The 20,219-nt window shown below is 42.6% G+C and overlaps 1 protein-coding gene across 1 annotated transcript; it reads left to right on the forward strand.

Moving 5' to 3' along the window:
* The first annotated feature begins 119 nt into the window (after positions 1-119).
* On the forward strand, positions 120-14,353 carry LOC145416080 (hemicentin-1-like). Its single transcript, XM_080285174.1, has 5 exons — positions 120-207; positions 6,201-6,361; positions 10,143-10,353; positions 13,272-13,568; positions 14,238-14,353. The coding sequence occupies exons 1-5, from the start codon at positions 120-122 to the stop codon at positions 14,351-14,353; spliced, it is 873 nt and encodes a 290-aa protein (XP_080141300.1).
* Positions 14,354-20,219: the final 5,866 nt, after the last annotated feature.

The following is a 20,219-nucleotide window of genomic DNA, read 5'->3' on the forward strand; positions in this document are numbered from 1 at the left end:
TGTCAGCACTAAAATGACTCTCGGGAATGGGTTTGCTGTGCTTTGGCACCGCTTCTTGTTTACTCTTTATTCTACTATGTGATATTCTGTGTTAATTTATTCCCTCTTCTTCAGCAGATATGGCCTTCCAGTCCTGCCACTCAACACTGCTGGTCACTTATGCTGTGTTATTGTTCGTCCTCACAGCTCCTGCCACAACCATGGACGGTATGTAAATAATGAAGTAATAAACAAATAATGAGGCAACACAACTGCAAAAACAACTAACAAAAAGCTACCATACCACACCACAGACAGTATACAAATGAGAAACATCATCGTCACTCAGCCTTTTTTTCCACGTTCAGTGGGATAAGATAGGATCAAGAAAGTAAGGAAGGGGAAAGAATCAGAATATAATAGTGGGAAAACTAATCAAGACCATATTCTGGGAAATAAGTCGTCTGCCCATTTGCTCACGATTCAGGGGCCCAAAATCCATGGTTCTTCCTCTCAGTCACCCTCTTTGCATGTATTGTCATAATTACCCTCAGAACAGAGTCAGTCCCACAGCTAAAACGACCCTGTCTATCTCTGACTAGTCATTCTCATATACTTTTCGCGTTCTCTATGATACTTCCTCAGTAAACAGCACTCCGATCATTTCGTATCATTCATTTCGTTTACAAACGTTCCAATATTCTTCCATGCATCGATCTTGGTCATCTAATAGCAGCTACCCATGCTGAATGATCTCTGGCAATCTTCCTATTCAGTCCCTTATCCCTGAGGTCAAACTTTATGACCTCACCCCAGACCTTTTTCGATCTGCCTCTCGCTACCCTGCCCCCGATGTTCACATTTTCACTTTCCATATTCAATTGTCACCCTCCATTCAGTTCAGCCTTTTCACCGAGGGTTACCGACAGCATCCTAACCTAACCTAACCTAACCTTGCTTTTCCAGTGGCTCTCAGTGCGCCATGAAATGGCCCAATGTAGTTCTCGGGGGGCAGTCTTCTCACCAAGGACCACCGAGAACCACTACATTGCCTTTCCAGTGGCCCTCGGTGAAAAGACTCACTGCTTCATCCTCCCCACATGCCCAAACCATCTTAATCTACCTCCCTTCATCACAACACCAGTACACTCGAATCCCATCCTTCCTCTTCACTCTTCATTCGTAAATCTACCCAGCCAAGGCTTACAGTCAATGATGCACTACACATCCACCCAACCACTGTCATTTCTGCACGTTTGAGCCTATGAATATCCGCCTCCTTTTCTGCCCAGGACTCACTACCATACAGCATTACGCTGCTAACACAGGTCACATACAAAGATTCCGTAGCATGGGAGGGAGAGCCCTCTGAATGTCAAGCGAGGCAACAGCTCCCTGAACTTCCTCTCACCACTCCTTACCCCACCTCCAGCACATAACATGTCCCACAAACAACAAAACTCTTACACATACTCAAGAGACTCAGCAACAGAATCAATCCTTTCTTGCCTGACAATATCTACAAGCTCTCCCTGACGCGCCACACACACAAAAGCTTCATTATCTCGCAGTCTACCTCTAGTACCACTCCATCTCTTATTCACCCACTTATCACAAATACTGCACAAGATGGAGTTACTTCCCACACCCAAGTGGCAAACTGCACATGGCCACTCTCTCTCTGCTTTGACAGTACCACCACCACCCTTAGATATCATCACGGTTGTTTTATCTGAATTTACTCTCAAACCCATGTGCCCCATCTCTCTACTTTCGAATGTTTCCTCCGCCTCTCATTCTCTGCAGTCAATACCAGGCATCAGCATACAACAACTTCCATGAAAGTGCATTTCTGAAGTCACGTGAAGGAGCTTCAAGCACCATGACAAACAATAAGTGGCTCAACACTGATCCCTGATGCACTCCAACATTCACCTATAGTTTTTCACAAAGGCACTATCACAGCCATTTGCCATTCTTTTCACACCGTGGCACCAATCGAACAGGGTAGTACTCCCATGGAGGACAGAAAGCTGGTGACAAGGAGAGTTGGAGCTCCTATTTAAAAACCCTCAAGACTAGTTTCTGGCCATCCCCATTTACAGAACATTGTCAGTGTCTCAGTAACTTGGGAGTAAGCCAGGATACTCTCCTACATTTTCATCTAGCTTTCAGCAAGAAACTATATTCGCATTATGACACCACACTTCTTGTTCCAAAATTTGCAAAAATTGCATCTCAACACCTATCTGCGGAGTCCTAGTGGGGTAGGAGGGGGACCATCAATGCCCCCACCATCAGCCCCTCTTCCAGAGATGAGCAAGTGAGTTCAATGAAACCATTTTGTGGCTCACTTTTTATTAATTTCTGCACCATTTATGGCCTTACCCCTAATTTTGCTGTTCCAGACCATCTCTCTTCCATTTAACCACACCTCTTCCTTACTCAGGAGTAGAAGTCAGAAGCTTCTGTAATCACTTTAAGCCAAGGACCGTCGTTGTGTGTATGTATGCAGCAACGTATCTTACTCTCGTGTCTCTGAGCTTGAATCCTCTGAGTTCTTCACATTTGACTTCAGCTATCCTGCCATTCTCTTACTAAATGTTTGTCTTGTGTACTTATCCATTAATTCTACTGACTATATATAAAAAAAAAAGTTTGACTATCTTACTTCTAAGATAGTACATATTCTGTCAATTTCTCCCTTCTCTGAAAACTTTCTAGATGATGTCAATGTTCACCACCACCTTTGGGTCTCGTTTTTGTTCACTGACCCAGCAGTGTCGAAGACTATATCTTTCTGATCCTTAATTACCTAGAGCATCTTGTACAGCACCCTACACATATCTCTGACCGCCTTGGAGAGAGTGCCAACATACTTAACCTATTCCTTATAACTATTTCTACTTAGTAAACCTTATCTTTCTGTTGGGCTTCTCTGATCACAACCTGATAACCCTAATTTGTCCTATTGTTCCACGAAGGCCTGTGAACTCTCTCAAGAAGTAGCGGCTGTGGCACTATGGAGTTGCTGATTGGGCAGTGTTTCCTTGAATTTCCCTTGAATGATTACTGCTTGCATGGCCGAATGTCATCTGAGTGTGCCTTGCACAGTATGGGGATCATTCTCTTGCATAAAGAAGCATACATTTCTTTCTCTCATCGTTGGACTAATGCAAAGAAACCTTAGTTAAATCATGCTTATTCTACTGCTGTCAGCAACAAGAAGAATGCCTGCAATAGGTACCAGTGCCAACCCACCACTGAATCACATCCCTTTCATGTTTCTGCTTGGAACCATGCCAAGTCTTTTCTTCACACTGATAAGAATAATTTCATTCCTTCTACAGTAAGTGGTTTGAATTGTTTGACTTCCTCTTTTCCACTCTGATGGTTCTGTCACTGCTAGTTCTGTTAGAAAGGCAGAACTCTTTGCCCATACTTTCTCCTCCAGTTCCACCTTGGATGACTCTGGTGGTGTTTCTCCACCTCATTTCCCCTCTGACTTCCTCATGACTGACATTAAATTTTCTTTGGTTGATGTACCTTCTACCCTCACAGGCTTCCAAACTAACAAAGCATATTGGCCTGATGGGGTCCCTCCTGTTGTTCTTAACAACTTTGCCTCTGTGCTGACACCCTTCCTAGGTAAAATCTTTTACCTTTGTTAGTCGACATGTACCTTTGTTTCTTGCTTAAATTTGCTCTCATTGAGCCTCATCCAAAGAAGGGTGACCATTCCTAGTCCTCTGACTGTCGCCTAATTACTTTGATTACTATAATTTCTAAAGATTTTTAAATACATTAACAAAAAGAAATTTTAACAAAAAGAATTTAAAATCTTTTATCAAAACCTTTCCAGTTGTCATTAGGGGTTCTGCCAGGGATGCTCCAGGCGATCTTACCTTCCTTTCAGACTCTTGATTATCCTCATTTTGGGACTTCGGCGAAAACTTCTATCTGTGCCATGATCTCCAGCTTCCTTTCTGGTCTTCCATAGCTGCTGCTGTAGACAGTCACCGAACTTCTAGCGCTATGAAGAGTAGCATTCTGCTGGGTTCTGTCCTTTCACCAACCCATTTTTATTCATCAGTGACTTCTATGCTGCACATCTAACCTACTCACTCATACATCGAACACTCCACTTTTTACTTGTCCTTTTGCTACTCACAGCGTCCATTCCAGCAGTTACTTCAACAAACTCAGAATGAGGCTATGAGACACCTAAATGGTGACTTGGCTCATGTCTCTGATTGAGGTACAAGTAACCCTGTTGTTTTAATGCATTAAAAACTCAGTTTCTGCAGCTTTCAGCTAGCCAAAATTTTCCATAAGAATATCGTTTAATATTTAACAAAATCAAACTCAATTGTGCAACATTTCTGAGCATACTTGGGATTTCATTTTCTTTATGTTTATCTTGGAAACATCATATGACCTTGCTTGCGAAATCTGTTTCCAAGAGATTAGATATGCGAAGCTAACCCTGTTTCTTCTTTAACCTTGGACGGCTGTTGACTTTATACAGAGCTTTTATTCGCCCCTGCATAGAGTGCAACTATAGCATCTTGTGTGTTGAGGGTGGGTGGGTATTAACATTCACCTCTCCTGAACAAGGTGGAGTCTAAAACTTTTCTTCTCATTAATATTCCTCCTTTTACAGACTCCATTCACCCTGTTTTCGCCGCGCCTTGCACCTTTATCTCTTCTCAATCGCTGTTTTACTAATCACTGCTCTTCTGACTGTCTTCGCGCAGAGCACCCGTCTAGTAGCAAACTCTCACCTGTTTTCTGTCCAACTCACGGATGTAAGAATTGACTGTACTCTTAGTCCTTCATGTATGCAGCATGTCAAATCTGGAAGTGTCTACCTCTGTTCGTATTTCCTTGTGCCTATGACTTGCAGTCTTTTAAATGCAGTATGTCCAGTCATCCTGAAATGAATGGCTCTTCAGTTTAGCTCTATTATTATATTTTCTTGGAGGACATAGTCTTGCGGGCGTCTGCTCTTTGGTTCCCTCCTTCCCCGATTTTTTACAAATCCGTTCGTCTAAATTTTTTATATGTTTTCAGCAAACACTTCATTCCATTCGTCACTGCACTTAATCATCTCTGCAAACACGGCATGGGTACCTGATGCCATCCCATTCTTTTTATTGCATCACAGGATTCTTTACTTGTATCAATTTCGAATAATATGCCAGTAAAAACGATAAAACGAAAACTTTAAGAAAAACAGAAGCTGTTTCTAACAGTGATGGTACGTCAAAGTTTGGTTTTACGATGGCCTTGGCCACGCATATGTAATTACGGTATAATTACGCTCAGTCTCCTAAACAGCCAACACCCACAACAATCATAAAAATGCACAAATCTGCCCTTGATCTCTCGTCTTTGTGTTACACTCTTCTCCCTAGATTCTCCAAAGATAAAATTGCAAAGAAAAGGAACACAATTTGTCTTTCACTCTTTCTCTCTACTCCCCCCTTCCCTGTAAAAAGAACATCAACTTCCTTCACGTCAGGTTTCTTCTTTTCTTCCCATGCTTCCTCTAACAACACAATATCACACTCAGTCTCTTGTCTGTCAGAAAACGCAGTACAGAAGGAAACAGCGAAGGAGACAGTGCCTATTCAGTATTGCCTGCTTATTCATTAACACCACGAAGAGTATTTCAGGCTAATTCTGCCATTTTTTCTCTCCCTAATTCCTCTCAACAACTAACAGACATAGTCAACATGGTGGTTCATATACAGCTCTCCTCTTCCACTGCTGGTGACGGCTTAGTAAGTGTTATCAAAGTCCACCCTGCATGCTTCATTAATTTCTTACATCCACTGCCACACGCGTAACAAGCTGACTGAGACGTCACCACAACACACAAGATACCGCTTGATGAAATTCTAATGGAACGGTTTTTACGAGCTGCGCGAAAGTTGTAGTAGTTGCAAACTCAAGCCCATCTGAAGTGTGAACCAAGTGGGCTGCGGGTTTCAGGTGCCATCCTTTTGAAGTCCACCATCCTCCTTTCTGGGGATAGGGAGATATATCACCTCGTATTTCATACAAACTTGAGTTAGGCATGATTAACACAAATATTTTGCATCTGAGTTCCCGTGAATGTAATGTTTTTTCCCAACCTTCCCAGAATTTACAGAAATAAAGTCTTTTACTTCGCGAACTAATTTCTTTCTCCCCCCCCCCTTTCTCCTCTCTCACAGACAGGTCAGTATGGAAGGACATACTGAAGGAAGCCCCACCCATCCAGTACTCCACCCTGAGCGGCCCGTCCTTCACCAACACCACAGAGACCACGGTCACGGTTGTGTCTGGTACCACCGCCATGCTGCCGTGTGGTATTAGGAACCTGCATAACTACACCGTGAGTTGACACACGTTAATTGGCCAATAGTTAAAACTGTTGGGGAATGGATCAGAGTGATTGAAACACAAAGGTTGGCATTAAGAGACTTAGAGATAGATAGACAGAGGGATAGAGAGACTGGTAGACAGATATCACATAGACAACGATAAACAGATAAACATAGAAAGTGTATGTGTGAGTGTATGCGTGTGTGTGTGTAATTCACCGGGTCGGTCAGGATCACTTGATGGTCGTGATAGCTTTTACCCTCCCGGAAGGGAGCTGAGAGCTCATATAGTCCGATCTAAGGGCAAGGCTGTGACCTTGACACACACACACACACACATACCCGTCCCCTGCTCAAGGGGGAAGTAACCGCCCATTTCATCAGTGAAACTTTTCGCAACCTGAGCGAGGCGCGAACTCCCGTCTGCCAGATGGCAAGCGAGAACGCTACCACTGAGCCAGCGAGCGGTGTGTGTGTGTGTGTGTGTGTGTGTGTGTGTGTGTGTGTGTGTGTGTTTAGGGGGGGAACTATGGCTATAAGCTTAGAGAAATTTAGAATCTTAATAACTTACACAGTAAATTACATCTTTGACTTTAAGAGTATCGCATGTAGAGTTAAACTACGAGAAATATACTAAATTTATTTGGAAAGCGGTAGGTATTCGTGGAACTGTAAGAGAACCTTTGAGTACGAGAAGCTTCTCCCTAAGCTGAACATTATTATCGTGTGGTACTGTTACTGAAGTAGAAAGCAGAATGACTAAAGAGTCGTGTTAAAATTATACCTACTCATTGAACCGGGTGACATACTGAGGCAACAGCACCATGTTCATATGAAACGTGAACCCGGTGGACCGCAGGTTGAAGCTGCCCTCATCCTGCAGTCCACTTGATTGGGAGTGAGTTGAGGGACGTTTGTAAAACTAGGCAGTGCAGCCGCCGAGTTATGTCGGTGGTGCAGCGTGAAGGTGTCCCTCTCCAACACCGTGACGTCTTATAAAACCAATTTTGATGTCTCAAGACTATGCAGTCAAAATATGAAAGCAGTAAGATGTAAAATAGTTAAATACCGGTAGTACGGCTCTGTCCAATGCACCAGTTTTGAAAATTCTTCAGACATACATTACATTGTCAGGACACATATTTTAAACACTTTATACTTTTGAAAGGGGTTGTTTCCTGGCTTCAAAATAAAAGTTGGTAAATGCAGTTCATAAGTACAGTAAGTGGGTGTGCAGTAGGCCAGTCCATTATCATAATTATATCACACTCCCACCATTTCACCTCCACGGGTCCTTTTGTAAAATGAAAATAAAATCAATGAGCATGGTCAAGAAGAGTTTGTAGAGTCCTCATTGCAGTGGATGGGTTAATAATGATTATTTCTTAGTCTTTCTGCATTAGAGTTCCCTAACTCACTTAAGCCCTTCATTCCGATATGTATTAATCATAGTATGCCTGAAATCTTACATGATTCTATGCAGCATCTTAGAAAACATATTTGATCTGGAATGGTTACATACATCATTAGTAAATCCTTCAATGTTTAATTCAGATACACTTAAGAGTGTCATCAAAATAAATGCAAAAACTCTTTGAGAAGTTAACGAAAGATCATGAAAGCAAACAAAAAATGCATTACAATTGAATGGAAAGTTTCTGGTAAACACAGAGACACCATGGAAAGTAGATTGCCAGGACGTATGAAACAAAAAGTATATAACGAATATAATCCCAGCTATGACGTACGATTGTAAGACCTGGAAACTGACGAAATCGATGGTAAACAAACTAATCCGTTCTCAAAAAGCAATGGAAACATCAGTGTTGGGAATACCTTTTAGACACAGGAAGAGATCAACTTCAGTGAGACAGCAGACTAAAGCCAAAGACATTATAGATGTTATAAGAGAATAGAAATGGGGGTGGGCAGGTCATGTAAGAATAAGAGATAACCGATGGAGTAAGAGGTTGACTGACTGGACTCCGAGATTGCAAGCGTAATTGAAAAATGTCAAACAGGAGGTGGAGAGATGAGGCAAGGAGACAAAGACTGACTCAGTCAAGGAATTCGTGGAGAGAGTTGGGGAGGCCTCTGTTCTACAGACTTGCAATGGATGATGATGATGGTGATGATGATGATGATGACATCTTACTCATCTGAATCTAAAAACTGAAGATTAAAAGGAAAAGTCAATGAACAGCGAAAATTCAGTAGAAATGACACCCTCGGACTGAAGAGATTCCTGCAAGTGTTCTTCATTAACTTTTTAAATCCGACTAACGTCGTTTGTTTATCTTATTCTTTCTGCGCCAGATGATCTTATGTAACTTAGGAAAGTCCCACTGAACTGGCCGGGTATATTATTACTTGGTCTAACGCCTCCAGTTCGAACAGTTTCTCTAAAAATGGATGAAAATTGTCACGAGGGGATAAGAATAAATCCAAAATGACATCCCCGGGCTCTGTAGGTTAACAGTGCACCGTAATTAGTTCTCTCTCAGTTAAAACATGTAGCAGTAACTCATTTATATATAACAGTTATGATTAAGATGAAACAAATCTCATGAATTAAAAACTACAGGTGCTTCATCATAGACATCAACCTAACGCTATGAAACCCTTATAGAATTAGAAGTGGGGAAGATTCAGCAACACACACACACACACACACACACACACACACACACACACACACACACACACACACACACACACACACACACACACAAGGCTGCTTACCCAACATTGATTCACTCATCCTTTCACTCGCCATTTAAGCCTCAGCTCTAGGACGATGGCTCCCCCCCCCCTCCGTCACTCTCTCTCTCTCTCTCTCATGGTTCCCCCCCCCCCGTCACTCTCTTTCTCTCTCTCTCTCTCTACAATCAACACACGCTCCTGTACAGGTGTTGTCAGTGGGCAGGCGTGATATTAGACTGGACACTATTAAATTAATAACCAAAGTCTTGGAAGGCTAAGCACTGCACCACCAATAACTCTCCTTAACATACAGGTGTTGTGGTGCCACGGTAAGCATAACTAATTCCTGACCGTCATACCCAAAATACAAATATTAAATACTAAGTTCATGCCAACCAAGTGTGAAAAGTGCTTCATCTGACGATTAGTAACCTTTCATTCCTACAGGTGTCGGGGGTACGATAATAATTGACCCCTGGAGGTGGTGGTCCAGTGGTTTAAGAAGTCCTCTATTGTCTGAAATGACCCACGTTCAATCCCAATCTGGGACAGGGAGCAATTTGATTAAATGAATTCTGAAATAGAATTTACTGACCCTTCGATGTCGTAAAATTATTCCCGCTAATATCAGTATACCAGTCCAGAGTGAGACACCTCTAGTATGTACTCAGTATGGACCGTGGGTATTAACGCCGAAACGGTAACATGTGAAAGTGTGTTACATGTCGAAGATTGCTGGACCAAATGGAACTGACTGTCAGGCCTAAAAGTATTCACCTAAACCTCAGACACAAAGTAAGAGTCAGCCACCATTAACCTTTCTTCCATGCAAGTGTCATGGGTGCAGGGGCGGGACATTCGCCTCCTGACCACCAAGTCCGTCACCTACACTCCAGACACAAGGCTGGAGTCAGCCAAGAACGCTAAACAACTTACCACCATTTACTTTCTGTCATACAGGTGTCGTGGGTGCGGGGGCAGGACATTTGCATCCAAACCACAAAGTCTGTCACCAACGCTTCAGACGCCAGATTCCAGTCAGCCAGTAACGCTAAGTAGTTCACCACCATTAACCTTCCCTTCATACAGGTGTCGTGGGTGCGGGGGCGGGACATTCGCCTCCTGACCACCAAGTCCGTCACGTACACCTCAGACGCCAGGTTCGTGTCGGTCAACCCAGCGGGAGGGCAGCAGTGGATTCTGAAGATACACTACGTGAGGAAGACCGACGCGGGCTCCTATCTGTGTCAGGTCTCCACCACCCCGCCCATCACACACACCGTCAACCTCACTGTGCAAGGTGACTAATCCCTGTTCACTTTGACTCGGCATGAAATGGCCATCTCTCCACTTCCAATCCCGAGTTGTAGCAATAGGTTAAGAATAGAATATGATGCTGGCCACAAAAAAATACCATGGAAAGGATGTAAAGTCACAGTATTGTCTTGTCCTGCCAATGGGGTACGGAAAGTAAGCTGTAAAATGACAAAAAATTTCCATCTAGTTAATATGAATAAGCTATAATATTTTGAACGAATATCGCAACATCGCCCGTTGAAAAGTGGCTTCTGAGCTGAGTACAGTCGTCCGGAGATAGCCAGAATAAATGAAAAAAAAAAAAAAAAATAGTGGGAGGAGGTGTCTTTGAAACGAATACCTTAAGTTCCTGCTCACTACATCCCAACACAGGTACCGGTAGTGGTTAATGTGTGTCTCTTGTTAATGAGAAAGGTCTACGGATTTTGTTTCTATTCCCTTCACTATCAACGTCTGGTTTAAGCTTATGGGAATAGTCTGATGGTAAAAACGAAGATATATGAAAAATATTACAGGGAGATAGTTTGGGCAATACCATAATTCGACAACATTAATGACTCAGCCGAAGGAAGCTTTTTTTTCCTTTTCATTTAGTTTAACGCCATACCAGTGAAGCTGACAAGCTTTACAGATGTATTAGGCCTCTGATCAGTACATTCACGGAAATATAAATGTTTGTCTCCTCCAGAATCGAGTCTTCAACTCATCCTTACCTATAATGTAATTAGTTTTACTATTTCTAGCTGCTCTAGGGGCACCCTTGTCTGTTCTCGAGCATTTTAATCTCCCCATCCCTTGGTGTGGGAAATTTGAGAAAAGCTCCACCTGGTGGGCCGTCATGCCCAGAGTATTTCGTTTTGCTGGGTGTTGGCCTATCCTGGAATACAGGGAACTGAATGTGCAGGTGAGGCACCCTTGATGCCTCGATCAGACCTCTTCCCTACAGGGATTACTTCCCTGTGATTAAAGCTGTTGTCCTGAGCTCCTGGCAACATGCAAGGGATACATTTCCTGTTCCAAGCAAGCTACGGGAGGTGACGGCTTATATTAGTTTACGGGTCTATACAGCCATGCCCCTTCACTGGGAAGTTGCCTTGACCCGCCTGAGGATCGATCATACACGCCTGACGCAGTGCCGTCTCCTGGAGGGAATATCCCCACCTTATTGTGAAGACTGTCTGGTCCCACTGACTGTGTGGCATTGGTCATTTGAGTGTAACAGTCAACGCCCTAGGGGACGCCCTCGGTTTACAACTCTCCAGGTTTAGAACGGGTGATGGGTCTTTCTTTTTCTCCTCAGTCCTTGGAGAGGAGGCGTGGACACGTATGACGTTTGTTGAGGAAGCAGGTTTCCTCAGTCAACTTATATTTTTATTCATAATTTTAACTTTTGTTTTTCTATGCATAGTTCAACGGAATATCCCTGACGTATTATATGAACTTTAAAGTGTGCTGACTATTTTGATTTGTCGTATATATATATATATATATATATATATATATATATATATATATATATATAGATAGATAGATAGATAGATAGATAGATAGATATAGATAGATAGAGAGAGAGATAGATAGATAGATATTTACAGGTAGGTGGGTGGGGGCGCCCACCATCCACTCACTCAATGTAGTGTTGCTGTCGGGTGTCTGCCCTGTCCTCTCCTCCATCCTTGTTTCCTTCCATCTTCTTCTGTCTTTCATTCCTTCATTCTTTCCTCTCCCTTCTGCCTGTGGGTGACTCTACACTGAGTGACATGCCAAATGGTTTCCTGTACACCAGGAAACCATTTACTACGCTGGGTGGTAACCATATAACCAAATTTTGCCGCCTGGTGGTTTAGTGGGTAATTATTGTGCTCCAGTCGGATTGAACCGGTGAAGGTTTATATCCAAGGGGTGATTGGGGTTTATTGCTCACGTAATGCCACTCAGGGATGAGTGAGGTTGGTCACTCTTATCTTAAATGTCAGGCCCAACTGCCTAGCCCCGGGCTTCTACGCTCCTAATGGGGCAACGTAGGATTGGATGATGGATGGATGGATGGATATATATATATATATATATATATATATATATATATATATATATATATATATATATATATATATATATATATATATATGTGTGTGTGTGTGTGTGTGTGTGTGTGTGTGTGTGTGTGTGTGTGTGTAAATTAAGTTATCTTTGTTTTATTTTTACTCCTGTTGTATGGCAGCAATGACCTCCTTGTTACACTGCCATGATGTTTTTAGTGTAATGAACTAATGATTCAGTCATTCAATCAATTAATTAATTCAGAATCGAGTATGGCATCATTACCCACTGAAACATGGCAGTAGAGCTGAAGAAGAGTGTCTGGAGGCAGCACCAGAAATAATAATAATAATAATAATAATAATAATAAAAGTCCCCGATCACTTCGTTCCACCAAACATGGGGAAATGTGTGTTTGCTCCCAAATCGAGTATGGCATCATTATCAGCTGAAGCACAGGCGCTGTATTGTAATTATTATTGCTTTGGCTCCGGACACCAAATGCGCACATTAGTGTTACTCCAGCTTTGTGGCCACAATGAAACCATAGCTGGCTGTTGCATAGTTTGCTGGTGCTCGAGAGGGACGCCTTCATGTTGATGGAATGGATATAACCAGGCGACTCCATTACCTGGCTATGCAAACGTCCTTTAGCTACTTCCTTGTCCCTCAAAAGGAGTACGGTAGGTTGCAAGAGAAGGCAACTTAAGCCTGCAGTCCACCGGGTTTACGTTTCAGATGAGCCTGGGGTCACACTAATGATATACTTTTCTATTATAGTAGACGAGAATTCGGTTTAGGAAAATTGAGTTATTATTTTAGGACATTATCCATTCTTACAGCACTTCTTCCCATTAATAGAAGCTGTAGCGACAGTGCAGCCGAGCAGAGAGGTGTACGTACAGTCTGGGAGTCGCCTGGAAGTGGTGTGCCAAGTCCAGGGATGTCCACCTCCAGCCTTCCTTGCCTGGAGCAGAGAAGGCCAACCCGTTGCCACCCCTACGGCTCACGAGTTCCAAGTCACCGATAACAATATGACCACGCCTGTGTCTCGACTGTCCCTGGCTCGATCCCACGCCACACCCACAGACTCTGGCACCTACACATGCATCTCCACCTGTACGCAGCCGCTGAATGTTACAGTGCACGTGTTAAAAGGTGAGATTCTATAAGGGAACTCGTTATTTTTGCTACCAACAGACCACTTATTTCACCTCAAGAAGAACCTCTAGCAACTAAGGGAAAATGTAGATTGTCTCTTCATGACGGCTGTAAGATGCACTACACGTGAGAAGACTTTGATTTCAATTATTCCCTGCATACATTTCGTGACAACCCCAAACGTTTACTCAGGGAGAGAGAGAGAGAGAGAGAGAGAGAGAGACGTCCGCAAGCATAATCCATTGCTAAGTACAACTCATAGGGACTCCAGTCTTTAAAAATGTTCTTGAATAAATGTGTAATGACTCCAAACCTACTTTCAAACCTGTCATTTGCAGATATACGAGTATTCATTGCATTTATTAATCCCAACAATACATTCAAGGTCATTTTCTCTGTTTGTTTTTTCCCTTCCACCAGTTGAACTATTAAACTTTGGGATACCGTTTCTCAAAAAAGAGCTTAATATAGATTATTTCTAACCACTTCACCCCGGGAAGTTGCCCCTTTTTTTCGAAAAATACTCGTAACTGACTGAATAGCAAAAATAAAATAGGAAGGCTTCACTGTAAGGGAAGGGCTATGCCAGCAATAATTTTTACTATATTCTGGAAGCCTTCAAAGTGTATTTCTTACCCTGCCCACACTGCTTGCTGAAATTTTCAGGTGAGGAACTGGCCGCCATGCAGCACCACAACACCTCCTGCCCACTAAGCCTGTCCACCAGCCTGGCCTGTTCCTTAATAGTCTCCACCACCCTACTGCTGCTCACTAGGTCCTAGACGGAGCCTCCTTCAGTCACGCCAGCGTGGAGCTGCACCCGGCCCTTTCTCTGTCATACCGTGCCTTACCACCCTCCGCCTTTTAGGCAGGGAGAAGCAGGGAGAGGCATGGCATGGGAAGGTTAAGGTTGTTTAACACAGGTGAGGAATTCTTTACTGCCTGAGCAGATAGACAGACTGACAGGAATGTTTACTGAGAAGAATTAAAGAAATGGAACACTGACTGCATTACTTTAATATCAAAGAAGATGCACACTTTCTTCCTTTGCATTCAGAGAAGGCATGGAGACTGCACACCCAGTTCTGTGATATTTATGCCGATTTCTTGGAAATCCATGTGCTCTCATTTCCTTGTTTCTGAACATTTTTATTTTTGGAAGTAGGGCTTGCTTCCCCAAAGATTCATTGGGAGGTTCAGGTTCCCTAAATATCACATTACGGGTGAGAGTCCATTGTACACCAGGTACTAAGATATCAAAGCCATGTATGGCCTCCTTTCACTGTTTCTGGGAATTGTTTATTTGGTGAGGGAGCTGACACAGATAAAAGTTATGGTTGTAATATTGTTTATAATGGAAAACTTCCCAGTAACGAGACGAACCCACCTGGAAAGATTAATTAAAATCCATCAAATAGCCTTGGAATAATTAAAGAAAACACACACACACACACACACACACACACACACACACACACACACACACAGGATGAATCTCGCGGTAAAGGGCGGAATGCGTAAAATGGTACCATCATGCTACGTTAGACTGATAATAATAATAATAATAATAATAATAATTTTATTCACTGCAGCCAGTATCTGAATATACACTATTCCTTGTTCTTATATATATATATATATATATATATATATATATATATATATATATATATATGTAGAGGAGGAAAGGGTGGCTGAGATTGTGGCGGATAGAAGGGTGCAAGGAATAAATGTGTTGGGAGAGTTGAATGATTCTTTGATCACGAAGGAGGAAGTGGACAAGGCAGTAGAGGAGATGAAAACAGGGAAAGCTGCAGGTATGGATGGGTGTGCTGTGGAATGCCTGAAGGGTGATGGAGTGACTATTGTTGACTGTTAGTAAGATTGTTGAATGTGTGCTTTGAGAAAGGTATGGTGCCAATTGACTGGGCAAGTGCTTGTGTGGTCCCGTTGTATAAAGGCAAGGGTGATAAGTATGAATGTACTAGCTTTAGGGGTATAAGTCTGTTGAGTGTTGTAGGTAAAGTGTATGGTAGAGTGTTAATTATGAGAGTTAGAGAGGGTACAGAGGGAGTGATTGGTGATGAGCAGTGTGGCTTTAGGAGAGGGAGGGGATGCGTTGATCAGGTGTTTGCTGTGAGACAAGTGTGTGAAAAGTATTTAGCGAAAGGCAAGGATGTGTTTAGGGCATTTATGGATTTAGAGAAAGCGTATGATAGAATTGATAGGGAGGCTTTGTGGACTGTTTTAAGATTGTATGGACTTGATGGTAGGTTACTAAAAGGGGTGAAAAGTTTTTATGTAAATAGTAGAGCGTGTGTAAGAGTGGGAAATGCTGTGAGTGATTGGTTTCCCGTGAGAGTGGGGCTGCGACAGGGATGTGTGATGTCGCCTTGGTTGTTTAATATTTACATGGATGGTGTTGTAAGAGAGGTGAATGCAAGAGTTTTAGGTGGTCTGAGTCTGGTAAATGTTGATGGAGGAGAGTGGAATCTGAAGCAGCTGCTGTTTGCAGATGATACTGCACTGGTGACTGATTCAGAGGAGAAATTGAGACAGTTGGTAGAGGAGTTTGGAAGAGTGTGTGAAAGGAGGAAATTGAAAGTAAATGGGAATAAGAGTAAAGTAATGAAGTGTATGAGGTTGATAGATGGTAGGGGGATGAATATAGTTTTGAATGGTGAGTTGCTTGAGGAGGTAGATTGTTCTAAATATCTAGGGTCACATGTTGCTGTGGATGGAAGAATAGATGAAGAAGTGAAGTTTAGAATAAATGAAGTAGGAAAGGTGCTGGGAGGAATGAAAAAAGTGTTTAAATGTCGTTCGCTTAGAATGGATGTAAAGAGAAGGCTGTATGAGGGTGTTGTGGTACCGACTGCATTATATGGGGCTGAAACATGGAATATGGGTGTAGCAGAGAGGAAAAGTTTGAATGTAATGGAGATGAGATGTCTGAGGAGTATGTGTGGAGTGACGCGCATGGATCGAGTGCAAAATGATGAAGTGCGAAGGAGAACTGGAGTTGTTCGGGAGATGGCTGGTAGAGTTGAGCAGAGGGTGTTGCAATGGTTTGGGCATATGGAGAGAATGGATAATGAGCGATTGGTGAAAAAGATAACTAGATCTGATGTGAGAGGTGTAAGGCTGAGAGGAAGACCACGAATAGGATGGATGGACAGTGTGAAGAGAGCGCTGGATGCGAGAGGGATGTCTGTTGAGCATGGAAGAGTGGCTCTGCGTGACAGAAATAAATGGAGAGAAATTGTGAATGAATAAGTGATGACGCAGCCCTGAGGGGATATTCTCCCGCATTTGGTCTGATCAGCTAGTCAGGTCAGGTGCGGGTAAGGGGATGGGTCTGTTATGATGTGGCTGGGGTAAACCAGTTCTGCTGTCGGGCCCTGCTGCGGATGTCACTGATTGCATTGCGCAGTTGACCCTTGTGCGGTGTGATGCGGTGAGGATCTGTCCGTTCTCCCTTTTGGAGCTAAGATGCGAATGAATGTGTTTGAATGGATGAATAAATGGAGAGTGAGTCGTCCTGTCTCGGCTACCTCCCTTTCCTTGGGGGAAGCAGCCTAGGTATATATATATATATATATATATATATATATATATATGTGTGTGTGTGTGTGTGTGTGTGTGTGTGTGTGTGTGTGTGTGTTTAAGAATGCAGAAATACTGTATTTTTAATTCATATATATTTTTCTTCCTTTTTGTAGGGCCTAGCCACCGACTGGCTAGCTTGTCTGAAGCAAGATCTCTGTAACATTGGTGGACACACTGAGCACTTTACATGAATAAAATGTTGTCTATAACAGTTTTTATTATTTTCCTAAGTAGATGTGATGGGTGACCAGTGGCAGAGGGCGACAGGAGATGGCCTTGCTGGAAGGAGAGTAGAAAAGCTGTAGGGGGAAAAAATAGAAGCGGGGTGCAAGAGAAACTGGAAGGGCAACGGGCAGATAAATAATGATCTGAATCTGATGGAAGGGGTACAGGGCATGTGTAAAGAATTCACAGACGATATCTGTGATTCATGTGAGGTATTAGGCGAGGTTAAGAGATGACACAAGCGAGTGGAAGAAGAGGAGAGGTGGAAAAGAAGGGAAAGATCAGTTGGATGGAAGTGTATGAGACATCTAGAAAGTCAATATTGTGAAAACCCCAGGACCTGATGGAATGTGTGGTGAAGTGCCCAGATATACTGTAGGGCTGTAGGGAAAAGAGAGCAACTGAGCAGAAACAAAAAGTGTGCAGATTGCCCTGAGAGGAAGGTGGAGTTCCAGAGGACTGGAAGTCTGCTACAATAGTTCCTCTACGCAAAGGAAAAGAGGGAAGAGAAGAGTGTGTGAGTCACTGGTGTATATGTTGTTTCAGTGTGATAGGATCCATACATGGATGGATACTTGTTGTTAGAGTTGGGTAGATACCTAAGTAATTAGTTGATGAGGAGAAGTGGGCTGGGTGTGAACATCAGATATTCATTCTAAGATGTTTCGTAGAAAGTTTTTAGAGATGGAAAAGAAGTTGTATGCCGCCTGCATGAATCTGTTGTTCTTGTTGATCAACTTCAGTCTGTCTGGCCGAACAGACCCGTCTAATGTAGGCAAGATACCGCCAATGCAGGACCCTCCCATGCAGGCGAAGAATGACTATCTCTCCGTCTTGGTATCGAAGCTGTAATATTACATTAACGCTAGAAAATTATGTCAGTAACGAATAATGGCTCAGGGAAGGCCAGGGACCTGTATTATTGCCTCATTCTGACACTGAGCTACGAAAAATAGGCTCCGTTGGTTTTGAAGCTTCTCATCAAGTTAAAGGGAATGAACTGTGGAAACATTTCCTACGTTAAATAAGATCTGTAAGCAGCGGCCTTCGCTATCCTGCTCATGTTTTAGTTTAGAGCTGATACTTCCAGGGGAAACACGTATTGTTCTATTCAGCAATAAAGCAGTTAACATCAAGAATGCCGATTGTTATCGCCTTTAATACCAGAAGGGGCTCATGACAGTCAGAAGTAATTTTTTTACCTGATCGTGGCGCAGTGGCAATTGGCCTATTTGTCATCAAGCGGCCTGTGGGGAGATCCCTAGCGTGGTACAGGTGAACAAATACCAGATGATAGTTTGTTGTGGCAATACAGGTTACCTAGATCAAAAACGTTTCAGTTATGAGGATACGACTATCATAAACTTGCCTGGATGTAGAGGAGGCGGAGAAGGAGGAGGAAGGGGAGAGGGAAGGGGGGGGGTAGCTCTGGAGTCTTGCCAATCAGCAGGCTTCAACTTTATCGTATGCTTATGTGCGATGAATGTTGCACAAACAAAGATGGCCTGGTTACAGAGGCACTGCATCCAGTTCATACACTGTGATGTGTGGCGGGGGATCCAGTGGTACGGACGGTGGAACAACATTATACAGTTTACAATAATCTGACAAAGACTGCTAACCCTCATTCTCAGCTGATGGCCATGTGTAGTTAGGCTGGAGGACTGATCTGACAAGTAACCAAGGAGACTCATTCCAACCTTTCAACCAAGGTTCATAAAATTTCTAGGTAAGAAGATGGCCCAGTTTCGTCAGGTGAAAAGAAAGGAAGGATAAAGGCATGGCATTCCTCCACTCACCAGGGGTTTAATGGCACTAAAAATAATGAGTTCACTTATGCCTTTGTGCACCACTTTAGAACACTGTTAGCAGACTCTTGACATTATATATCTGACTATAGACTACGCTGGTGCTGGAGAGGGACGCCTTCCCTCGGTGGCACTAACATAACGAGGCGGGTCAGCTTCCACGTTGTACAAATGTCCTACAGTTCTTTCCCTGTCCCCAATAGGAGGAAGAAGAAAGAGATGAGAAGGGCAGTTGAGGTCTGCAGTCCACCTGTCTCACTTTCATATGAGCCTTCAGCCATAACAATTACAGTAACATCAACAATGACATCAACATAGCAAAACAATAACATCAACAAAAAGTCTTTGGTGGCATGAGCCGACATTTTCAAATGGAGAATAATAATCTAGAGGTAAAAAATTCAAATAAAAACATTAACAATAATAATAATAATAATAATAATAATAATAATAATAATAATGATAAATATTGTTATTGTTATTATTATTATTATTATTATTATTATTTGTAGCAGTAGTAGTATTGGTAGTAGTAGTAGTAGTAGTAGTAGTAGTAGTAGCGGTGGTGGTGGTAGCAGTAGCAGTAATAGTATCATTATCATTTATCACATCACCATGACGACACGATTTATCTACATTCTTAATACAGACTTGTTTTCTTCTGATGGACTCAGACTACTCATACAAGCTGAATACTAAAGTAATGATGAATGCATGAAATTCAATGAGTTTTTGTTACGTCCTTGGCTGATAGTCAGACCCACCCTCCACCCTAACTACACTTGGCTATCGCTTGAGCTACACACGGGTTAATGATATCAAGTCACGGCACACGAGTCTGAAGGTGTCATTCTCGTACCCTGGCAACCTAACCAGTGCCTCCGATTTCGTATATTATGCACTAATCATATTATTATACACGAATATAATGTACACTAATATTATTATACACGAACATATTATACACGAATGACATGCGTATCATATGTACACGAAATCGGATGCA

Source organism: Coenobita brevimanus, chromosome 104, assembly GCF_032717465.1.
Source record: "Coenobita brevimanus isolate Jiangsu-jjx chromosome 104, ASM3271746v2, whole genome shotgun sequence".
Taxonomy (NCBI): Eukaryota; Metazoa; Arthropoda; class Malacostraca; order Decapoda; family Coenobitidae; genus Coenobita; species Coenobita brevimanus.

What these genes read in the sequence shown, in the direction of transcription:
- LOC145416080 (XM_080285174.1), top strand. Translation starts at nt 120, where the DNA reads ATGGCCTTCCAGTCCTGCCACTCAACACTGCTGGTCACTTATGCTGTG. An exon ending in GGAACCTGCATAACTACACC is followed by an intron (nt 6,362 to 10,142) that starts GTGAGTTGACAC and finishes CCCTTCATACAG; the next exon opens with GTGTCGTGGGTGCGGGGGCG. An exon ending in CGTCAACCTCACTGTGCAAG is followed by an intron (nt 10,354 to 13,271) that starts GTGACTAATCCC and finishes TCCCATTAATAG; the next exon opens with AAGCTGTAGCGACAGTGCAG.